This window comes from Solanum tuberosum, unplaced genomic scaffold, assembly GCF_000226075.1.
Source record: "Solanum tuberosum cultivar DM 1-3 516 R44 unplaced genomic scaffold, SolTub_3.0 scf00202, whole genome shotgun sequence".
Taxonomy (NCBI): domain Eukaryota; kingdom Viridiplantae; phylum Streptophyta; class Magnoliopsida; order Solanales; family Solanaceae; genus Solanum; species Solanum tuberosum.
The window spans coordinates 643636-665825 of record NW_006239128.1 but is presented as its reverse complement, the minus strand read 5'-3'; the positions used below and the strand labels follow the sequence as shown (position 1 = coordinate 665825).

The 22190-nt window shown below is 32.6% G+C and overlaps 4 protein-coding genes across 4 annotated transcripts; all 4 read right to left on the bottom strand.

The window, feature by feature from the left end:
* Positions 1 to 72: 72 nt before the first annotated feature.
* LOC102598078 (E3 ubiquitin-protein ligase SDIR1) lies at positions 73 to 6787 on the bottom strand. Its single transcript, XM_006355638.2, has 9 exons — positions 6657 to 6787; positions 3903 to 4041; positions 3733 to 3787; positions 3588 to 3640; positions 3249 to 3477; positions 3009 to 3123; positions 2352 to 2397; positions 996 to 1121; positions 73 to 537 (listed from the first exon to the last, which is right to left on the bottom strand). Exons 2-9 carry the CDS (start codon positions 3978 to 3980, stop codon positions 412 to 414), a joined length of 828 nt encoding a protein of 275 aa, XP_006355700.1. The 5' UTR covers positions 3981 to 4041; positions 6657 to 6787; the 3' UTR covers positions 73 to 411.
* Positions 4483 to 10219, bottom strand: LOC102586407 (glycerol-3-phosphate acyltransferase 5-like). Its single transcript, XM_006355688.1, has 4 exons — positions 9671 to 10219; positions 7917 to 8855; positions 4755 to 4901; positions 4483 to 4698 (listed from the first exon to the last, which is right to left on the bottom strand). The coding sequence occupies exons 1-4, from the start codon at positions 10217 to 10219 to the stop codon at positions 4483 to 4485; spliced, it is 1851 nt and encodes a 616-aa protein (XP_006355750.1).
* Positions 10220 to 12943: 2724 nt separating this feature from the next.
* LOC102597763 (thaumatin-like protein) lies at positions 12944 to 14468 on the bottom strand. Its single transcript, XM_006355637.2, has 2 exons — positions 14351 to 14468; positions 12944 to 13693 (listed from the first exon to the last, which is right to left on the bottom strand). Exons 1-2 carry the CDS (start codon positions 14409 to 14411, stop codon positions 13020 to 13022), a joined length of 735 nt encoding a protein of 244 aa, XP_006355699.1. The 5' UTR covers positions 14412 to 14468; the 3' UTR covers positions 12944 to 13019.
* Positions 14469 to 18793: 4325 nt separating this feature from the next.
* LOC102597443 (L-type lectin-domain containing receptor kinase S.4-like) lies at positions 18794 to 21322 on the bottom strand. The gene has a single exon (XM_006355636.2). It carries the CDS (start codon positions 21077 to 21079, stop codon positions 19007 to 19009), a length of 2073 nt encoding a protein of 690 aa, XP_006355698.1. The 5' UTR covers positions 21080 to 21322; the 3' UTR covers positions 18794 to 19006.
* Positions 21323 to 22190: the final 868 nt, after the last annotated feature.

Sequence of the window (22190 nt, the reverse complement as noted above, 5' to 3'; positions counted from 1 at the left end):
GATCGATTTGATAGTATCAAAAACAAAATATATTAGTCATATCTCTTGAGGGTTAAAACACTAGATTCAAACCAAACTAAAAACATAACGAAACTTAAGCAACATGAGTAGACAGACGGATCAATTTGATGATAAATGTAGCCACATTTTGACAGCTAAAATTTCCAGATATGATTTTTCAGTACAATACAATGATGGGAGGAAACGGACACATTTGACGAAACGATTGTTCAGGCTCATGGGCTGCGTACCTCGAACGAGGGATCCCGCCTCTGTATCCTGATAAAATTTAAGACTAAGCTAATATTTACTAATGTGAGATATTTCTGCTAGTTTGCACAATTGCAGAGTGCCATAACAGACGTTTGACGATACAGGCTATATATATGTATGTGTGTATCGATGCTGAAACTACACCATATCATAAGCATCTTCTCCTCCTTGTCCATTCTCATCCCACCTGGACCCGGCCCTAAATTTGCAGACAGGGCAAGTTCCCCGCTGCCGTAGCCATGGGTCAATGCAGTTTGCATGGAACTGCAAAAACAAAAGATAAAAATTGAAAGTATGTAACTTCTCTGAAATATTATGTCCAAATAATCATACTGAACTTTACTAACTTCGCTGCTAGAAGGTTAAATTAGGCAAATTTTTATCCTCAACAACCACCCCATTCCTTTTCCCCCACACCCCCAAAAAAGACGGAAAGAGATGATATTTAGCGGTTCTCTATGCAAGACTATCTACAAGTTCTTCTAGATGCCTGACCATGTAGGCAACTAAACCATAATATTTTCTTAAGACACTTGAATAATGAAGTGAGCTCTCCAACTAGTTGAGATGATTGTCGATACTAACTAATTAAATTGAAACAAAAATCTTATTGATCTACGGAAATGTGCTCAAAAAGGAATTTCTGATGGTAAGAATGTGTGATATACTTGCATGTGTAGAAGACTACCACGAGAATAAACGTAACTATAAAAATACTTAACCTGATGTAAGCAAGGCAAGCTACGAATGAGTTCACCATCATTGACTTGCTCCAAGCAGACACTGCAAGTTAGTTCGTCATCTGAGTTCTTTGTACCTCCTATAGCATTTGCTGGTTCTTGCTTCTTCTGCTTGAAATACAATAATAAATTACTTAATCTTGTGACAAAAAAAATGAAGTTTTCACGACTACATTTGGCAAATAATAAATGAGTCTAGTACAGATAATACACATCACTGACATGACTTGATTTTTATTTCATCAACAATGAAGGATGCCAATGCAGCAAGGTAATTCGTCTTTTGTTGTATTTATGAAGCTTATGTCTCCTTCAAATTTACTCCTCCTTTATATTCCTTCTTTGATGGTTATCTTTTATTCTCTAGATGAAGAAAGAGCTTCATTGCTATATGCTTAATAGTCATAGAACGAATTGTCCTCCAATCTTTTGAGATTTTTGGTTTATGGTTGAGTTGAGGAGAAGAACCTCGGAATATGAAGTAATGAAAACAATTCTCATAGAGTCGGGACTCTCCTACCTAAGGTTGAGAACTTCTTCCACGAGGCTCTTATTATACTTTCTTTTCTAATATGAGCTCTAACATCTCTGGAGGTGCCTTATAGAAAGACTAGTTTCAATATGAGGAGGAAAAAGACATCGCAAAAGGAAAAGGAATAGGAAAAATCAGAATTGGCCAGTTTAGGGACACAGTTTAGGGTCTGTTCAAGGTAAGGAGCATGGGATCAGCATCTACACTAAAACATGAAATGAACTAAATAGTTCACTTGAATGCAGGTGAAACTCTTCTTTAATATTAGAATTTAATTTTGCGTATACACTATGGTGTCACTGGATAAGAATCAATTTGTCATCTAAACATACATTATGGTGAAGACATTTAGAACTTACCCAAAAAGTCATTCTCCCTACATTCCATTTTATGTGGCACTCACTCTTTCGTTTTTAGTCTGTAAGTCTGTTGCGAAAAGAACGGAAAATTTCTATAATTGGAAACATCATTTTATATGTCCCATTTTACCCTCAATGACAAGCTTTTACTACCAAAACAATGTCGATGGCACATTTAAGACATAAGTTCCAAAAATATTCTTTTTTCCCTTTAAACTCCGCGCAAGTCAAACATCGCCACATAAAATGAAATGGATGTAGTAGTAAAAATAGGACGAATCATCACATTGTGTCTTATAGATAAATCATGTAAACACTGTTCCTGCAAATCAATTGTGCAAACGAAAAGGACACTAGAATGCGAAAAGTCAAAAACAACTCCAAAAGATAATCAATTGGGTAGGCATCTCTTTTAAAGCTTCGAGAAAGGGCTAGAAAATGAGGTACCTCAGTGGACCCTGAAGAAGATGTTGGGTGTGTTGATGTACCAGCACTGCCAAGAAGAGCAGTCATCAGGATCAAGAGAAGCCATGATATTACTAAAGGAGAGACATGGCACAGTACCAACAGATATACAGTTATACACTGATCTATAACAAGATTATTGCAAACCATATTACGAGGAAGGGAATCCCCATCGCAAAAAAAGAGACAGAACTGACATACAGATAATATTGTCCTCAACTTCATCGGAGAAATTGAGATATAAAATTACTAAACTTCCACTACAGAGCAAGAAAATGAAAAATGAAAGAACATCAGCACTCAATAACATAGCTCGCTGTGCAGAAATTATACATTAGGATTACATATAATACAAAATTATGTAGTTAATAAAATTCCATCATGTATATGACCAAATCAAAGCACACCAGCAACCTAAAAAATCATCACAAGTTGACACCATGGTTCGGTAATCTTTAGAAACTGATTAAAACTGACAATAACCTCCTCAATTCCATTAATCACAAGCCACAGATGGAAATTAACAAAGAAGAGAGGAAGAAGACGTAAACTGATTTAGGAGTTAAATTGATATATCAAAAGCTGAGAACTCATAAGGGTGCAGAAGCAAAAACTAGAAATAAAATCAACATGACAGACCTTTGGGGTCCAGAAACCTTATACTTGTGAACAGGAAGAGCATTTATCTCTTCCTCAGTCATTGATGGGGTTGTAGGAGCATCATCAGAATCCAGTGCCCTCAACGTTTCATAATCTGCTAGTACCAAAAAATATCAATAAACTTCCCACACCTTTTAAGATCATTACAAGATAAGTTTTGGTTTCTGGATTTTCAAAAAGCCAGAAAACGCTCAAGATCAGAGATGCATGCATTGTCACCTAAGTCATCAAACTCCCTGTCAAGAAGTGCAAGCTGTAGTCTGAGGCCTCGCAACCGTCCTCTGGTTGCAAGTGCTATTGATGGGGGCATATGCAGCCGCAACTCTGTAGGACCAAGAAGGCCACTTGCAGCAACAGCGTGAGCTTGTGCCTGGGCTTGAAGCTGCTGACACGTTGCATACATCCTTAGGGTTGTTGCCATGAAGAAGACACCAAGAACCAACCACAGCTGCAAGGTAGATTTAAGCCAAAACACACAAAGTTCCACATAATCAAAATAAGGGCCAGATTTAATTCAATCACATATAATTTGATATCACTCTTTAAGAGACCACTAACCAGAAAGTTCGGTGACATTTGATGAGAATTCAGAATCATGAACAGCAAGAGCACTATCACAACAAAGTGGTTACATTGAAAGATTTAGGTAAATCAAACACATGACAAAAACATAATAGAAAAAATTGATATAAGCTAGAGGTACCTGTGACAAGAAAAGCTAGTGAGTTAGTATTAACTGGACGGCCAGCATGGACTCGCTGAATATGGAAAAGGAAGAAAGTAAGGGTACATAAGTATAACAAATGTAACAAGCACTAGAAGCATTTAGGGCAACCAAGACCAAGATTATTAAAAGGAGATGTAGGAGACTACCACTGCACGGCGCTCAGGGATCAATCCTGGAAAACCAGGTTCTATATCTGCTCTAGCACCTCGGAAAACAAAACTCATGTTTGGAGTTGTACAAGATAGAAGGTCCAGCAACCAAATCCCACTGAAGAGCTTGAATTAACTGAAAATCCAGAGAATAGCAAAGTGAGAAACTTGTCCAGTACAAATATTAACCCACTACACTTTGTTTAAGAAGACAACACTAAAGCGAACTGTCATAACTGAAGATTAATGAGAATAGCCAAATGCCCTGCCTCCCCACCCCACCTAATCTATTAGCCCATTACCAACTACACACCTTTACATCATGGAGTCCTATTAACCCGCTGAACTACATTAAAGTAGAATAATTATCTCTCAAAAAGTCATAACCTTTACACTGTGTATTCATTTTTAATATTTTTTTCTTTTCCTTTTTTTTTCTCTCTTTGTTTTCTTCTTTATTTGATTTCTTCCTTGCTTGCCGGAGCGACCATTGATGTAGAGTGTATTCATTTGATTTATATTTCTTTCCTTTCCATTTGATCTCTTGAAATTCATGAAGTGCCGCCAGTTACTTTTATCACATAACAATAGTGGAAAATGGCAAAAAGTTGCATATTGCAATATTTTCATGGCTGACTTTGGCTATATGATTCCACATATAGATCTCTCGAAGTTCGTAGCTCAAATGGGTCACAAAGTTTCCTTTAATTTCTACTCCTAGAAACATTGAACATCTCCCAAAACTTCCCATAAATCTTGCCCCTTCCCTAAGTTTTGTCAAACTTCCGATTCCCTACATCGAAAAGCCACCGGAAAATACAGAAGCTACTCTTCAATTTTGCTTCTTACAGGTTCTTCAATTGCTTCAAATTCAACACTCCGACAGCCCATTTCAACATATTCATCGCTGTGTTTCTGAGTTTCATCGGACTTGTGCGGGAATTGATCAACGTTAACAAAATTTGGAGAACCACCTTTGAAGGACTTCGAGAAAAGCTTGAAGAAACCATGAAATGAGTATGATGATTTTGTGATATCAAAAAAGGAAAAAGAGAAATTTAAAAGATTGAAAAAAAAAAGAATTAATTTCACAATCTCCAACTAGAAACTGACACATGGAGTATTTAATTCAACTTTAGCCATTTTAGACTTCTCCATCAACCCTTACGGACTTCCAACAGGTGTATTCACCTTCTTGGACAGATCAGCGTTTAAGGGTTACAAAATTCCGAAAATAAAAGGTTCAGGGGGGTAATTGGACTCCCGTGAAGTTTAAGTGTGTAATTGAAAATTGGCTAATAGATTGAGGGCGCATTTGGCTATTTTCTCAAGATTAATAGCGCAATTCACAAGAAGAAACAAAGTATGGACTTGGGACAAAAAATACTGAGAAGAAAGAGAACGTCGTCATTTATGTAACTAAGGGTAAAATGGGGATGCTAAGAGTAAATTGTTCTCAAAAAAAGAAAGGTGTCATATTTTTTTGGTACAGACTAAAAAGAAAAGTATCACATAAAATAGAGCAGGGGACATGTATATGTGTAGAAAATTGGTATTGTACATGCTTTACTCTTCTTGCATACCATTTATATATTGTACATACTCGTCTTAACTATCACGTCAGTCAAACACCTTCACACAGGATGAAAAGGAGAGAATGTGTTCATTCATGTTAGAGGAGTAGCGTATGTACATAAACTCGGCTTTATTGCATGTATACACATATTCCCCAATTGACAACACCCCTAACTGACTAACTGAATAACATTGTCTTCTATCCTCCCTCACAGCCATCATCTAACAACAGAGCCATGCTAATGGATTTTCCAACACAAGCGAAGCTCGAGCATATTTAATACCTCCAGGTCTAAAATGGAGTAAATGTAAGCTGACGATAGCAGCAGGAAGGACATTCACATTGACTTAAGTCAAATGTTATAGAGAACGAGGGACCAAGTAAACCACGTAGTATTATCATTGCACTCATAGTATACATGAGTTCATACAATTCATATCATACACTAAAAGACGTTTTTTTAAGTATAACTGTGTTGTCTAACTTGCGCTTACCTCAACTAATTTCACAGGATACATATCGCCTCCTACCAGCAACAGATAGGCCAGATAGAAAGCAATCACCTAGCGTTTCGTCTCTACTAAAATTTGAACGTGAGATCTCATGATTCTTAACCCACTTCATTCACCACTAAGCCACACCCTTAGGGTTACACTAAAAAAACTTGCATACTAAGAGACTCATAATTGGCAGCTAGAGATCCTCTTTACCAGAAAAGTCTCCTTTTTTGTCAATACAATATAAGAACCCATGTAATCATAATGTATAAAAATCAGAAACAAGTTAGAATCCCTGTACTTCCCACAACAACAAAAAAAGTAAGCTTTTTTAAGAGTCTCACAACATCAATTTTTACAACATGTTTAATGTTAATAACAGTCTGTACAACTAAAAATCAAAATATAATTCCGCCTAAAACCCCCAAAATTCATCAATAAGCAGCCGAAAATTTGAAATTCGCTCAGATTACATCATTTCGAGGAGAACAATCAGTAAACAAACTAAACTTTAACAACTCAAAAAATTAACTAACATACCAGCAGAACCAATGCATATCCAAAAGTAAATTCAACAAGATTACAAAATTGTCGGTGCATCTAAATGAATCATATATGATAACATATACAAAAATGGACAACATTTTTAGATAGAGAGAGTGAAGATCAATTACTTACAAGCTTGATTAATGGCGATTGATCGAAACACAGAACAAATTTATCAAATTTGATCGATTATGAGCGAACGAGTCGACTCTAGAAAGATCCAGAAATTGGACTCGAACGCCAAAGCTTGTTTGTGTCTTCAAATATACATTTTTAATGTTAAAATATTACAAAATCTCTCAGTCAAAGAAATAAATATATAAATATTTGCTATATGAAACGACGTCGTTTGCATGCAAAAGGTCCGACTCCGGCCGAATTGAGTATTTATATATTTATTTCTTTGACTGAGAGATTTTGTAATATTTTAACATTAAAAATGTATATTTTTATGGGTTATTTTTTGTTAAATAAGTGGGATACTGGGATTTAATGTGGATATATTATATAAACATAAATAAATGATAATATTATTAAATATTTGTTAAATAAGGAAATGTATCTATTTTAGGATTGATTAAAAAAGATATATGTCATATAAACTGATATGGGGGAGTATGTTATTTTAAATATATTTTATTATATCATGTGTTGAATTAATTATTATGAAACATTGGAAATTAATATGTCATACTATATAATGATGAATTTGTTGTAGTTCGTGTTATTATCTCCCTTTTTTTTTCACGACTATCAAGATAGTTGAATAAGATAGATGGAATAGGTAGATAGTTTGAAAAAAATGATTTTTTTTACCTTATAAATAGATTAAAACTTGCTCATTAATTTGTTTCTAATATATTTTTAATTCTCAAAATATCTTTTTTAGAAAAGAATCTCTCACTTTCTTTTCATTTCATTTCATATTAATTTGTTGTTCATTCTATTCCTTACAAGGATACTTCTATAATTATAAATTTGTACAAATAAATTAAGAGTATTTTAATTATTTTATAAACAGAACAACTTATTATTTATATTTTATCACAAAATACGTTAATTATTTATTATCAATTTCAATAATTTTATTCACGTAGTTAAATAGGAAACAAAAACTGTTAATGAAAATAACAACATCAATTGATAAAAAAAGAATAACAAAACAAGATCTCTCTCTTGATGAAAAATAGTAGAAATAAATAAAATTCACACCCTAGCCATATATAAAGCAATTATAATCCAATATATTATTCAACATTTCCTAAAAAAATAATTAAAAGAACATTAAAAAAAGACAAAGAATGCAAATCCCTCCTTCAATTTGTACAACAAAAAAAAACATAATAAACTTAAATAAATTAACTCAATAATCATCTTATTTCTTGTGCCTACCACATTTATGAAGGTGTTAATCAACTTCTTAATCCCATAATTAGTGTTAGAATTTTTTGTTAATAGAATTCCATCATTACCAGCAAGAATTCTATACTTATCTTTTCTTGTAAAATTTGTACACTCAAATCCTAATGTTTCACCCAAAATTCTTTGCACATAATTTGCAACATCATGTGGACTTTTTCCAGATGAACACGTGGCATCTTCTGATAATTTATTCAAGAATGTTACCTCATAAATTGGTCTAGGATTCATCAAGAAAAAAATTGGATCCATAGCTTTCCATCCCCTAGCTGTTGTTCCATGAAAAAACCCTACTCTATAATTCATGGCCACTGGGACAATACTATTGGTTAGTTCCGCAAAAAGTGCACTAAATCTCAATAAAAACGGTTCCCTACATGTTGTTCCTTCAGGGCACATGATCAAATCTCCTTTTTCGAGCTGACATTTAATTTTCCGTGCGTCCACGTTTCGAACCCTCGTTAGACGTACAGTCGGTATCGGGGACAGGACCTCGGTGAGTCGGGAGATTGAGTAGGTTACGGTTGGAATTTTACGTTGGAGTATGGTCGAGAGGACGACAGGGTCCATGAGGGTGCGGTGAGTACAGACGAATAGTACGCCTGGATTGGTGCTGGTGATAGCTGATGATGATGGTGGTAATGGTGGATTTCCTTTGACTATGACTTTACCACCAAATAAAGGTGTTAAATAGGGAATTGACCATATTGGAAATATTAAGCCAATGAGAATTCTTATTGTAGCTATAATAATGCCTAGTGGAATCCATAAAAGTATTATTAGGGCTAAAAATGGTGTTGGTCGAATAACAAGTCGACCATCATGGAAAATTACTGGTAATGGATTGATAATAATTTGTTGTTGTTGTTGGTTTTGATTTTTGCTTCTCAAAAATGGTGGTTGTAATTGTTCCTGTTCCATACAACATTTTAAACAATGAGTTAAAATACACTATGAGATCATTTGAACTAGTGAGGTAAAAAATCATTATTTTAACGATATCTATAAGTTAAACTTAAATATATCGATAAATTTAAACCAACTGATGTTACATAAAATAAGAATAGTGACTTAGAAAATATGACAGATTATGTGCTATATATATCAATTGATTTAAATTTATCCATAGATTTAAGTTCAACTTATAGATATCGTTAATATAAATAATTTTTATATCACTAGTTCACCCAAAAGATATTTATAAAAAGAAAATTTATAATCTTGAAAAGTAAGCAGATTTCATGCTAGTCTGCAACAAGAAGTAAAAGTAATATGATATATATAAGTTCAATTCATAGATTTACTTACAATCTTATTTTATATACATTATTTTTTTAATTTCAATTTATATGACACAAATGAAATTTAAAGAGTCAATTGAATCTTTAAGTTGTTAATTATTGTAAGCTTAGTACTTTTATATAATAGATTAAAAATAAAAGCAAGACAACTAAATTGAAAAGTTGATTTTTCATAAATACCATTGACTAGAAACAGACATGTCGACGAACAGTTGACTGCTTTTAACTAGCCGCTTATTAATAATAGTTAAATCATTTACTATATATTTACGAGTTTAACTTCAATAAATACACAAAATCTTTTAGTTCAAACAGAGATTAATAACAACCCGATAAAAAGATAACCGAAGCGAAAGAAATAACATAAGGTAGTTATTGAGATCTAAGACTAAGAAAATACAAAAAAATTGTTTTGTGTGTACTTACCTTGCACAAAGAAAGGAAGGAAGAACCACATTTTGATCTACCAAGACCTAAACTTGGTTTTTGATTACCAAATAATTCAATAATCCCATCTTTAATCTTGTCAAAATCATCCTTAATTAATCCACTTGCAAATCCATATTTACTAATAACAAGTTCACTACCAACAACTTCATCACATCTTAAATGCACTTTCACAAATCTCTCAACCATAATCTTTGGAATTTTAGTCACAACAACTTTTTTATCATACAAACTAAACATCCTCCATGCCTCCATATTAATATCATCAAAATAAAACTTAGGTAAGACAGCTCTAGACACTGATTCAATTTCCGATATTTTTACCCCTATCGTGGCTACGAAAATAGTAAGTTTTAATCCGTATTCCTCTCTCCCTAAAAACTCGAGGAATCGAATTATTGGCCATACCAATAGTAAAAGAGCAAATCGAACTACACCCGATGCCTCGAAAGCTAATAACATGAAGTAACAAAAGGGATTAGGGTTTTTCAAAAGAACTCCTTCAAGCTCAGAAACAATAGAATCCATTGGAATTTTTGTGTTTTTTTTTCTAAGTGTTTTTTGTGTAGTGTAATGTTTTTTTTAGTGTGGTGTTATGAGAGAATTGAGGTTGTTTATTTGTTTCACAACTAATATTTGATGCATGGAAGACTTATTTATATTATAAGATCTATGCTTAATGTTGATAATCCCACCGTCACATTTTATTTGGCATTTTTTAAATTTCAAAATTCAAACAAATCTATCTTTGACCGTAAATTTTTCATAGATCTTTTAAACATTTTGAATTATCAATATTGTGATTTATAGTATTTTTTACGTAGTTTACAAATATATAAATTTCATTTTAAAAAAAATAAAGATTTCATGCGCAAATTCCAGATCAAACTTAAATTGGTTTGATTCTTGAAAAAATGAAAAATGTCACATAAATGAGTACATCGAGAGTAACATTCATGGGATTGTTTAGACTATACGACACGTTTAAATGCAAAGATTGGTTACTTAACTCTCCAAACTTTTTTAATCTTCTCTCATTTTTTATTTATTTTAAAGGATGGGTCCAAGTGCCCTTAGAATACGAGTTGGGCAGAATTTAATAGTTTTATAAGATATTAAATTTAGAATTTAATTACTAACATTTAAAAGTGTTGTTCTAAAATTCAAAATCTATAAAATTAAAATTTTGAATTTGTCTTTAATCTCAATCCAAAAATGCTTTGCTCAATTTTAGGTGGCTAAATTAGATCTTTTCCATCGAGTTAGGTCACTAAGAAAATACAAGATGGAATACAAATTTTTATTGAAATATCGAAAAACTTTCTAATTTTTCTGTATGAAAACGCTACTATTTTTTATTTTCTCATCAATTCAATTAAAATATAAGTATAAATAACACTGAACATTTTTCAATGATAAAAATAGTAATTTTTTAATAATGACCTTACATTAAAGAATTATTTCTTTTTAATAGTGTTCAAATCTCGAGAAACATTTAATAGATTAGGATAAAATAGTAAAGTATACCTTTTATTTATTATTTATTGTTTTAATTTTTTTCATGAGCCAAGAGGCAAAATAAATAAAGAAAATAAGAATATGTAAAAAAATGGTTGACCAGCTGCTTGATGCATAGTAGACTAGTAGTTAAATAAATAGTTGTACCTAATTAAACCTTTACATGAAGATAAACATTGTACTTGGAATATCAAAATCACACTTGAATATCACTAATTAAAATTAGTACTTTCTTGTAAAAATTACCAGCTGCTAGTTGCCTGGCTATGTCCATTTAGGAAAACTTTGAATTTGGCAAATCTAACCTTAGTTTTTAAGTGAAGTATCCTACGTTTCATATTACTTGACCTCCATATATTAATCTAACGCACTTTAAAAAAATTTATTTTGAAGTGTATTTTATTAAACTAATCTTATTAATGATGTTTTGAAAAATCTAAATTTGACTATTGCTATTTTACGTAGTTATTTAATGCTAAGAATAGTATGGAAAAAAAGCTATATCAACTACTTAATTCCTTTTTTTTATTTTGCTTTAATCACTACTAAAAATCACTATTTTCTCATTGAAAAATATTTAGTGAAAAATCGGTATATTCAACAACAAAAAAAATTCATTGAATTAACACTTGAACATACATCACGATCGTGTAACATGTCTGTTGAAGTGGTAATTCGATAGTAACAATGATTTTTTTGTTGCATACATCGAATTGACACTTAAACATATATATGTTATGCCCAAGGCCCATTTTCTTAACACGACAATAGAAATGCTCGTACTATTAACAATTATTTAAGCATAGTAGTTTGATAGAAATAGTTTGTTGATAAAAAACAGATCAATACAAAGACTTAAAAGTAAAATGGAAAGAAAAAAAAAGTTGCATACATTTGAATTAACACTTTAACATTTATGTTACTTACGTCCAAGGTCCATTTTCTTAACGCGACAGTAAAGATGCTCATACTATTAACAACTCTCAAGTATAGTAGTTTGATAGAAATAGTTTTGTTCATTCATAAATTGACAGATCAAAACAAAGACTTGTAAGAAAAATGGAAAAAAAAGTTGCATAAATTGAATTAACACTACTTGAACATACATGTTACGTCCAAGGTCTATTTTCTTAACGCAACAATAGAAATGCTTATACCATTAACAACTCTTGAGTAAAGTAGTTTGATAACAATTCAAGTATAGCAGTTTGATAGAAGTAGTTTGTTCATTCATAAATAGACAGATCAATACAAAGACTTGTAAAAAAAATGAAAAAAATGTTGCATACATTGAATTAACTCTAGAACATACATGTTACGTCCAAGATCCATTTTCTTAACGCGACAATAGAAATGCTCATACCATTAACAACTCTTAAGTATAGTAGTTTGATAGAAATAGTTTGTTCATTCATAAATCGACTATTCAAAACAAAGACTTGTTAGAAAAATGAAAAAAAAAGTTGCATTTATTAAATTTACACTTGAACATACATGTTACGTCCAAGGTCCATTTTCTTAACGTGAAAATAGAAATGCTCGTACTATTAACAACACTTAAGTCCAGTAGTTTGATTGAAATAGTTTGTTCATCAATAGACATATCAATACAAAGACTAGTAAGAAAAATGGACAAAAAAGAAGTTGCACACATTGAGTTAACACATGAACATACATGTTAAATACAAAAACTTGTAAGAAGAATGGAAAAAAAAAAGTTGCACACATTGAGTTAACACATGAACATACTTGTTAATTACTTACGTCCAAGGTCCATTTTCTTAACACGACAGTAGAAATGCTCGTACGATTAAGTAGGAGGGCAGAAGGTAATGAGATAGCGCGGCGCCTTACAACTCTTAAGTCCAGTAGATTCATCAAATGCATAGCTATAAGCCCTAGGGCAAATAGTCTTAAAAAACTGCGAAAACGCGGTTGGTTTGCAAGTGTTTTTACTAGCAAATTTCCCTGTGCAGCAGTATCTTGGTGAATTAGTAGCTAAACAAGCACTTTTACATCCCACAATTTTGCCTTGACACTTGAGAGCTAAGTATTCTGGACAAGATTGATTCAAATCAGCTTCACAAGCAGCAACACCACATCCAATGCTACCGCGAATTGGTATCATTGAAACAGGAATATTGAATCCATCAACTAAACTTACATCATAGTAATGTTTTTTATTGTTTGAGGTTCCTAATGTCATTTCCACGAGCGTTGCAGGGGGGATTCCTCCGGCCCCTGAACAATTCAGGAGGCCGGAGCAATCCCCTGTTTGACAAGTTCCTTTACCATTTTCGTCGAAACAACAACCTTGTCTGCCCCATATTCTTCCTGACCATAGGTTAGGAAGTTGAATTACTACTTGTTGGCCAATGTTGAGATGAAATCCACCATTGTTTGGTGTTTCATGCCCTGCTGTGCCAAGAATTCCTGGCCATATACTTTCTTTGCAATTGTTCACTATAATCAATTGAGTTCCATCTGCATATATCATAACAACATTAGACAATTTGTACAAAAAGACAACTCGATTCACAAAGCATTCTCCATTTACACTAGGTCAAAGGAAAGGGTCTGTAATCTAGGCAGCCTACCCTGACACAACCATAAGTAGACAATTCTGTCAGTGTAGGCTGCCTAGCCTTCCGCCCTTCCCTAGACCCTGCATAACATAAGTGGTTGATTCCACAGCTCGAACCACAAGGAGACAACTATACTATTGCTCCAAGGCTCCCCTTCGCAACTCAACAAACACATGCAATTTTTGTGGATTAGGCATAATTTTAAGCAATTTAACAAGCTAAGATGAATAGAATGGAGATAATACCAATTAGTCTCTTTAGAATTTTCTTAAGAGGAAAAAGTTTACCAATATTGATCTATGAAAAGTTTAACAAACATGACAAAAAACAACTCAGTATACGAAGCATTCTGCATTTACAATAGGTCCAAGGAAGGACAAGTGATCTAGACAGTCTACCCTGATGCAAGCATCAGTAGTTTATTACACAGCTACCTAGATCATATGCCTTCACTAGACTCGAACCGCATGGAGACAATTGTACCATTGCTCTAAGGCTCCCCTTCGCGACTTAACAAACATAAAAAAAAAACATATATAGGGGAGAGAATTATTACTTGAGATAGATAGATAACAGGACAAACAGAGGAAGAGCAAGAGATGTAAATTAGTTCTCATATTCTTCTGATAATTTTTTTTGTTCTTGATTTTGACTAAGTGAGAAAAAAATTTAAAGCAAAGTTTTTATTTTGGAAGAAAAAATATAACTGCAAATGTAATGTAGAAGTGGTAGCAGTTAAAAGGGAGTACTCGATGACCAGTTTCTCCATGTTCCACTTTTCTAGAGAAAAAGTATTATTATTATTATATCGGAGTTTAAGTTTTATGTACTGAATAAATTTTTATTAAGGATGATATAATTTTTGGTCGATCATTGGCTATTGATAAATTTTTATTTTTGGTTCTTGTGTTATATGACTATGTATATTTAATCTTTAATTGGTTAAAAATGTGTTCTTTTGGTTCTTTTTTATAAGAAATATATCGAATTTGAACTATTTTAAGAATTATAATATCCTCAAATATGTAGTAATACTACATGCTAGACTAAAATATGTGCAATTTATATAGTAGAACGATTAATAATTATGAAAAATTATTAATATTTACTAGCAAAGGGATTAGAATAGCATATTTTTAATCATATATCATTGGGATTAAAATTAGAATTTACTAAAACTGAGAAATCAAAAGTATAGAGAACCCTTTATGTTAATTGACATGCTATCACGAATTAAAATTCATTGATAATGTAAAAAGTATGTATGGTGGTGTACATTGTTGCTTAAATTCTTATTCTAAATTAAGGATAAAATGAGAAAAGAATAATTAAATTTATTTTAATCTTCTATATTAATAAATAATTTTAATTAATTAATTTTAAAATTTACAATAGATAATTTGAGATGAACGATGTATTTTGTTTCAATAAGTTTGGAGCATTAAATTCATCTTTATTGGTTATCTTTACAAAATAATGTATCATGATTGTGTCTACTTTACTTTTACTAATTTCTTTTATCTAATTGGTTAATGGAGGATTTGGAAATGGTTTAGTAGCTAATTTTCCACTTTGGCATGTGAAAAAGTTACGAAAAAATAGATTCCTTAAAATCTCATCCACTAAAAAAAAGTGATTAATTTTCTAATGACACCTCTTACTTTTTTTATTTTTTAATATTAATTGGTGGGTTATCATTAATAAAGGAGCTTTATAGTGTGCAAAGTGCAATTATGCTTTGAGATTAATAAAGTAATTTTGCACTTATTCCTACAATTATAGATCTCGAGGAGAAAAGAGCAATTCTTGAAACTCCAAATAATTACAATTTACAATCTCATGGCAATTTAGCCTACTTGTACATTTTTATTTTTATTTTATTTGTGTTATAGTGGTAGATTTAGAATATCGGGTATGCATTTTCATGACTCTAATTATTTTTGCTTAGATTTTATATTTATATCGAGAATTTATTAAATATATAAGTAATTTATAGTAGAGAGAACTTATATCAAAATGGGTTGTTGATTTCATGATAAATTAAGTTGAAACTAGCTTAAGCTCAGCTATCTCCTCGACAAGCGCTTAATTTTGCTTCTTATTTTGTTAAACAAAGAATGATGAAAGGTGAAACTCATACCATTCAAATTTTAAATTTATCTATGATTTAATGCACGACCTATGTAAAAAAAAAAATATATGATATGCTAAATGTTAAAGCCTGATAAAAATGGTTAAAATATATTTGATCCTGTAAAAATCTTTACATTATCCAATTCCATTAAATTGCTTGTGAATCAACCTCACATATATTTGCTTTTTTAGGCACAACTACTTAGTAAATAATCCCATTTTTTTATCGCGAGTCCAGACTAGCCCCTTGAACCAAACCCCTTATTCACTTGAGTAGGCCTAAATCGAAAATATCATTGAATGAAACATTGCGCTATTTTTTTAGCAACCTATAGATTTTTTAGAACATTCTTTTGAATATACTAAAAATTTTACGAGAAAAAATTAAGACCATTATCTATAAATTTGTAAATGTTAGACGACAGTCTAATAATTTATTAGTTTCCAAGGACAATATTAGCACTAACTTTTAAAACTATGAGCAAAATCTAAATAGTAGGTTAAAAAAAGGAGTATTTGCTTAAATAAGCCCTTTTCACTTGAAGCTAAAAATAAGAAGGCCTGCAAAAAGGATAAAGTTTCATGGGCCGGGACTGCAATCTAGCAAATTTAGTTGGATTAATGTTCGTTTATTTATTAGTTCAATCTATTTTAATCGGCACAATTAAGTCCATCTAAAGTTGAATTGATTTAGCTAAAACTATAGCTCAAGTTGACTCAAAAAAAAATCTTATCAAAATTAATTAATAATATTTTTTTTAATTTGATATGTTATATATAATCAGAGGCAGACTCATCCCTCTAGGTGGGGGTGCACGCACACCCGTTAACTTCAGAAAAAATCATGTATATATATGTATATCTATCTTGAGAAACTGACTGAAATTAGAATATAATTAACAGTGCACCCATGAAAAGAATAGGAGTACCATTATGTTGCTGGTACAAGCTAGAGAATCCACTCGCGAGACCTGAGTTTGAATCCAGCTAGAGTGTTAATTTCACTATTTTTATTTTAAGTTTATCTTAGAGCTCATATTTGAGCTAAGGTAATATTGGTGCACCCAAAGTCTTCAAATTCTGGGTTCGTCTCTGTATATAATAGCATTGACCCATTGTTTAGCTCATCTTGACTCAACTCAACTCCCATAACTTAATGAATCTGCCTATTTTATTAACTCAATCCCTTTTAACCTGCTCAAATTTAACCAAACTCGGTCATTTGACATCCCGTCCCTACTTTATTCTTTATTACTCCTACTGAAGCAAGTCCCAATTATGTTCTATAATAGTAATTTCTTCTAGTTGTAATGGTCCATTATAACATATTTAGCACAGTTTGGGCTTGGTTTTTTTCAAGGCTTTAAGCCACATGGGCTGTTAAATAGTACTCCCATAAATTCTCCCATGTTCCAGCATGATATTTGGCTCTGCCCTTCATTTACCAACATGGTTTCTGGTCCATTCTTAATCAGAGATTTCGAGTTCAAGTCCTCAAAAAAGAAAAAGTATGAGCCCTGCAATGTACGATCTTCAATGCAAATATCAGACTCCGAGTGGGGGAAAAGAATTTATTCATTTGAGAAAACATAAGAGATTTGGTGGAGGTTATATAAGCCTTTGGTCATTGTAGTCATTGGTCAAATACAAATATAATATTAGGGCAAAATCAACCTAAATATATTTTTAACATGATGTGATATTGTCTATTTTGAGCTAAGTAGCCCGTGCAATTTTTCTCCAACATGTCTCACATATCATTCAAGAGTATCATACCTTAGTATGTAGTTTATTTTTCATATCAACTTTCGATAATTTGTTTGCACGTCCAAATCTTTACTAGGAGATTTGACAACTATGAAGAAAGTTCTGTTTTTTCTTTTTTTGACATATATCTTAATCTTATCTTCATTTTTGTGATTCCCAAACGTGCTTATTTGACTATAAAAATTAGCTGGTGGAAACTGTCATAAAATGCCAGTATTGACTTGGCTTTTTTTCTTTTGTTTTCTTCTTTATGAATATAATAATAATGAAGGTCTTGAAAGACAAAGAAGGAGAATAAATGGCAATAAAATCCCAAACGTGTCTTACTTTTCTTTTTAGTCTGTTTCAACAAGAATGTCATTTTCTATTGTTACTAGCTTTTCAATTTCAACATCCTATCTAACATGTTTACGACTACAATGACATTTTTGTACATTGTACACATATTTAGTTTAAGATCACGGGATTTAGAAGACTCATTTACCTTCTCAAACTTCGCAGTCAATCAAATTAAGACATAGGAACATTTGTCCATTGATATAACTTTGTTTGAGACAATTCACCATACAACCAAAGATTGCCATAATAGTTTCAAGGCATAATGCATAAACAGACACTCAAATTTGGCCTGAGCTAACAAGTAAACACTCCAACTTTGACTATTCACATCTAGACACCTTATAATTCGTCTTCACTGTGTCAATTGAACACTCCAACTTACAAAATGATCATCTAAAACACCTCCAAACTTTACGTGTCACGTTAGCATTGAGTGTCTACGAGACACAATAGGGACGAGTTGGAGTGTTTAGTTGTCAGTTGTGACCAAGTTAACATGTCTAGATGTGCACTCTCAAAGTTGGAGTGCTTACTTGTCAACTGAAGCGAAATTTGAGTGTTTGTTTATGTATCATGCCTAGTTTTAACATTTTGGTTATGATTGATATTAACTTATTTTGCTCAATAGCCATTACAGATCTGCAACATTAAGTTAGAATGTGTAGAAGTATGCCATAAGAAGTTGTGTATTGAGAACAAGAGCACTAGAGAAAAAGGGAAAGAACGAAATGAAGTAAGAATCTTTCTGAAATGCACAAGCTTCATCAAGATTCAAAATTGACTTGATTGCAAAAATATATTCACATTTTACTAACACCAATATTCTCAAAACCATAGAAATGGTTGATACTAATATCATTTTCTTTTCAAAAGCCATAATTTACATTTAAGTTCAAAAATCAAACCATAAAAAGTACTAAAATATGGAGGGAGTTTGGGAGGGCAAGTAGAATGGTCCCTCCATTTTGCATGGCTATCTGTTGTCCTCTCTGCCAGAATCCGTTAATGGCGTTACTGAATTAGCTTCAATATCAATATCGCCTTCACCGTCATAAGCTGATGACCATGTACTTACTTTCTCAAAATAAGACGAAGACGGATAGGAATCTATTAAGTCCTCTAACTCCATACCGCTAGTACCACCCTTCTTTCCATCATATTCATCGGGAGCTGCCAGCGTCTCTGGGAGTGTCACCTCCCCCTCCAAGTATCTCACCACTAGTCTCGTGCTAGGTCTCTTAGATGGTGTATTATTTGAACACATGAGTCCTAATTTAAGCACCATTATGGCCTCCATCTCATCATACTCGCCATTTAATCTCGAGTCAACCACTTCAAGAATGGCACCTTCCTTCCACTTATCCCATACCCAATCCACTAGGATTAACTCCTCAGGCAATGCCTTTGCCTCAACTGGCCTCCTCCCACAAGCAACTTCTAGCAGCAATGCACCAAAGGCAAAAACATCTGAACTTGGTGTAGGCTTTCCGATCTTGGTTAATTCTGGAGCTAAGTAACCCAACGTACCGACTACTCTTGTTGTACTAGGATTTGCTCCATGCTCGTATAACTTAGCAAGTCCGAAATCTCCAAGTCGTCCATTCATATCGGAATCTAACAACACATTCCCTGCTTTAATATCTCTATGGATCACAGTTTGTTCCCATTCTTCATGTAAATACAACAGACCAGAAGCCACACCTTTAATAACCTTGAACCTCTGATCCCAAGTTAAAGTAAATCTTGGTTCATCATAAATGTATTTGTCTAAGCTTCCATTAGGCATAAAGTCATAAACAAGTAACAAATCACCTCTTCGCCGACACCATCCTAAGAGCTGAACCAAATTTCTATGTCTAAGGCGACCAATAGTCGCGATTTCAGACACAAATTCTTGAAGACCCTGTTTTGCTTCATGATGTATTCGCTTCACAGCAACAACGGTATTCGTCTTAGGCAGTGTTCCTTTATAAACTCGACCAAATCCACCAAACCCGAGCAACTCTTTATCTCTAAAACCCCTAGTAGCCTTCTTTAGCTCTTTGTAAGAAAACCTATGTGGACCTATTTCAAGTTCCCAAGGTTCAATCACATCTATGTTCTTGATTTTCCAAATGACATACAAGGCTAAAACGAGTCCGAATACAAGAAACACAACAGCCGATATCGTGGTAGCTACAATCAAGACTGTTTGATCCTTCTTAGGCTTAGGGAGAGCAGGCAATGAATCAAGATCCAAAGATTGAGCTTTCCCATTCATCTTGAAACTCCAACCAAATATATAATGTGAGCTAGCTAGCAAACCAGTTGAAGCAGAAAATCCAACATACATGAATTCCTCAAAAACTAGAGAAAGGTCCAAAGGGAAAGACAAAATTGAAAAGGCTGGTTTTGTTGAAGAAAGTGAAAGTGTAACATTCAACACATTTCTACTTGAATCATAGTCAATCCAAGCCTGAATTGTCTTTCCACTCTGAAGAAAAAGCTTTTGTTTACTAAAACTTCCTTCAGAGAAGTAACTAGCATTTACTGAAGCATTAGACTTCAAATCATTCACATCAATACCAACATGATTATCACTAATATCACCAAATTCAAAATCTTGAACAGTATCAAATTCAACAGCAAATACATGATTTGAAAAATTCCCAATATTACTTGAACTTAAAAGACCTAAATACTGACTAGGAAGAGCCCCTTTCATCTCTTTAGTCCTTGAAATTGTAAAAGCAAAGCCATGCCCACCTAACTTAGCATATTCAGGAACAATCCCAAAAGCAAAAGCAGTAGAAAAGGAAGAAACTTTACCAGATTGGGAATTCTTGAATTTAATTGGATTTTTGTAAAAAGCATGACCAACAACTCTAGATGTTTCATTTGTAAGCTTTAAAGCGCCACTCTTTAAAATCTGAGCAATCCCATTTACAGTAAGATTACTAGCTTCAACCCCATTAAAGCCATTATACACAAATTCATCAGAAAAAACTGTTCTTGACAGCAAAATAAAGAGAATCAAGAAAAGGGTTGGTGTAATTTGTTTGGCCATGGCATAGTTAGATTGAAATTTGTTTGTAGAGTTGAAGAATTGTGTGGGGTGATGATTTATAGCTGAATCTAGACATTCTTTTTGTAGAGTTCTACTTTGATTTGCCACATGTGATTTGTCTGTGTGATTACAAAGGAATGAAGAAAGAGTTGGGAAAGTGAAAGAGTGGGGTTTAAAGGTTGTGGTGGGTGATTTTCAAATGTGAATTTTATGTTTTTATGAATTTTTCATGCTTAGTGTCTTATATTCGCATTAGAGCTTGATTAATTCCAATTCACTTATTGTACGGTTCATTTCTAAAGACGATGCTATTTAAAAAGTTTTTTCATTTTTAAAATTTAAAACGATATCTTTAATTAAGGAATGAGAGTAGAGAACGGAGAATCTCAATCTCTACACTTTGGATGTATTGACACTTGGTTTCAAGTTGAGTGGATAGTTGACTAAGTTGGTTCGGTCCAGCTTATGCATGTTTCAATTATTTCATAAGATAATAACCATCTCTCATTAGTGGTGGAGCTAGAGTGTCAACTTCATAGGCGATGAAATTCAGTAATTTTACCTATATTTATTTTAGATATTTACTGAATATACATTAGAGTATTAATTAAGAATTCAGAAACTTATAAAATTAGAATTGATAATTCATAAGTTTCTAATTCGGCCTTCACCTCTACCTTCCGCCAACACAACTATCAAGTAGTAGCATTATCGTCCATTAGATAAAAAGAAATCACCTATTAATATTTTATGATTCTATTAAAATCGAACTTGAGATTTCATGATTTCTCTTATAGTTTATTGACTAGTAGATTATACTTTATAATATTGTTGGACAAAAAAAGTTGAATATTAGAAAGTAGAGTTGTAACCATTATAATGTTACCTAAACTCCTTTTTTTTAAAAGAGAGTTGGTAAGAGATCAATTCCAAAATAAAATGTCAATTTGCAACCTTAATGCCATGATTAGGAGGATAATTGGTCAATCTAACTAGGATGAATTAGTTGGTTAACTACTCTATTGTTACAAATTGAAATGTAATATTTTTCTTTCAGTAAAGTCAAATCATTTAAAAATTCATTTTTTTTTTGTTTTGCAAATCTCTCAAT

Bases quoted from the DNA above. Each gene is read 5' to 3' on its own strand.
- LOC102586407 (XM_006355688.1), bottom strand. From the start codon at position 10,219: ATGGATTCTATTGTTTCTGAGCTTGAAGGAGTTCTTTTGAAAAACCCT. The intron at 4,902-7,916 runs GTAGGCACAAGA...GGTTTCTTCAAG, and splicing joins TTAACACCTTCATAAATGTG to CTTTTCTCGAAGTCCTTCAA. The intron at 4,699-4,754 runs GTAAGAAGCAAA...TTTTCGATGTAG, and splicing joins TTGAAGCAATTGAAGAACCT to GGAATCGGAAGTTTGACAAA.
- LOC102598078 (XM_006355638.2), bottom strand. From the start codon at position 3,980: ATGAGTTTTGTTTTCCGAGGTGCTAGAGCAGATATAGAACCTGGTTTT. The intron at 3,124-3,248 runs GTGACAATGCAT...TGGTACTAGCAG, and splicing joins CAGGGAGTTTGATGACTTAG to ATTATGAAACGTTGAGGGCA. The intron at 1,122-2,351 runs GTACCTCATTTT...TATTTCAAGCAG, and splicing joins CTTCTTCAGGGTCCACTGAG to AAGAAGCAAGAACCAGCAAA.
- LOC102597763 (XM_006355637.2), bottom strand. From the start codon at position 14,411: ATGAGAACTAATTTACATCTCTTGCTCTTCCTCTGTTTGTCCTGTTAT. The intron at 13,694-14,350 runs GTAATAATTCTC...TGATATATGCAG, and splicing joins CTGTTATCTATCTATCTCAA to ATGGAACTCAATTGATTATA.
- LOC102597443 (XM_006355636.2), bottom strand. From the start codon at position 21,079: ATGGCCAAACAAATTACACCAACCCTTTTCTTGATTCTCTTTATTTTG.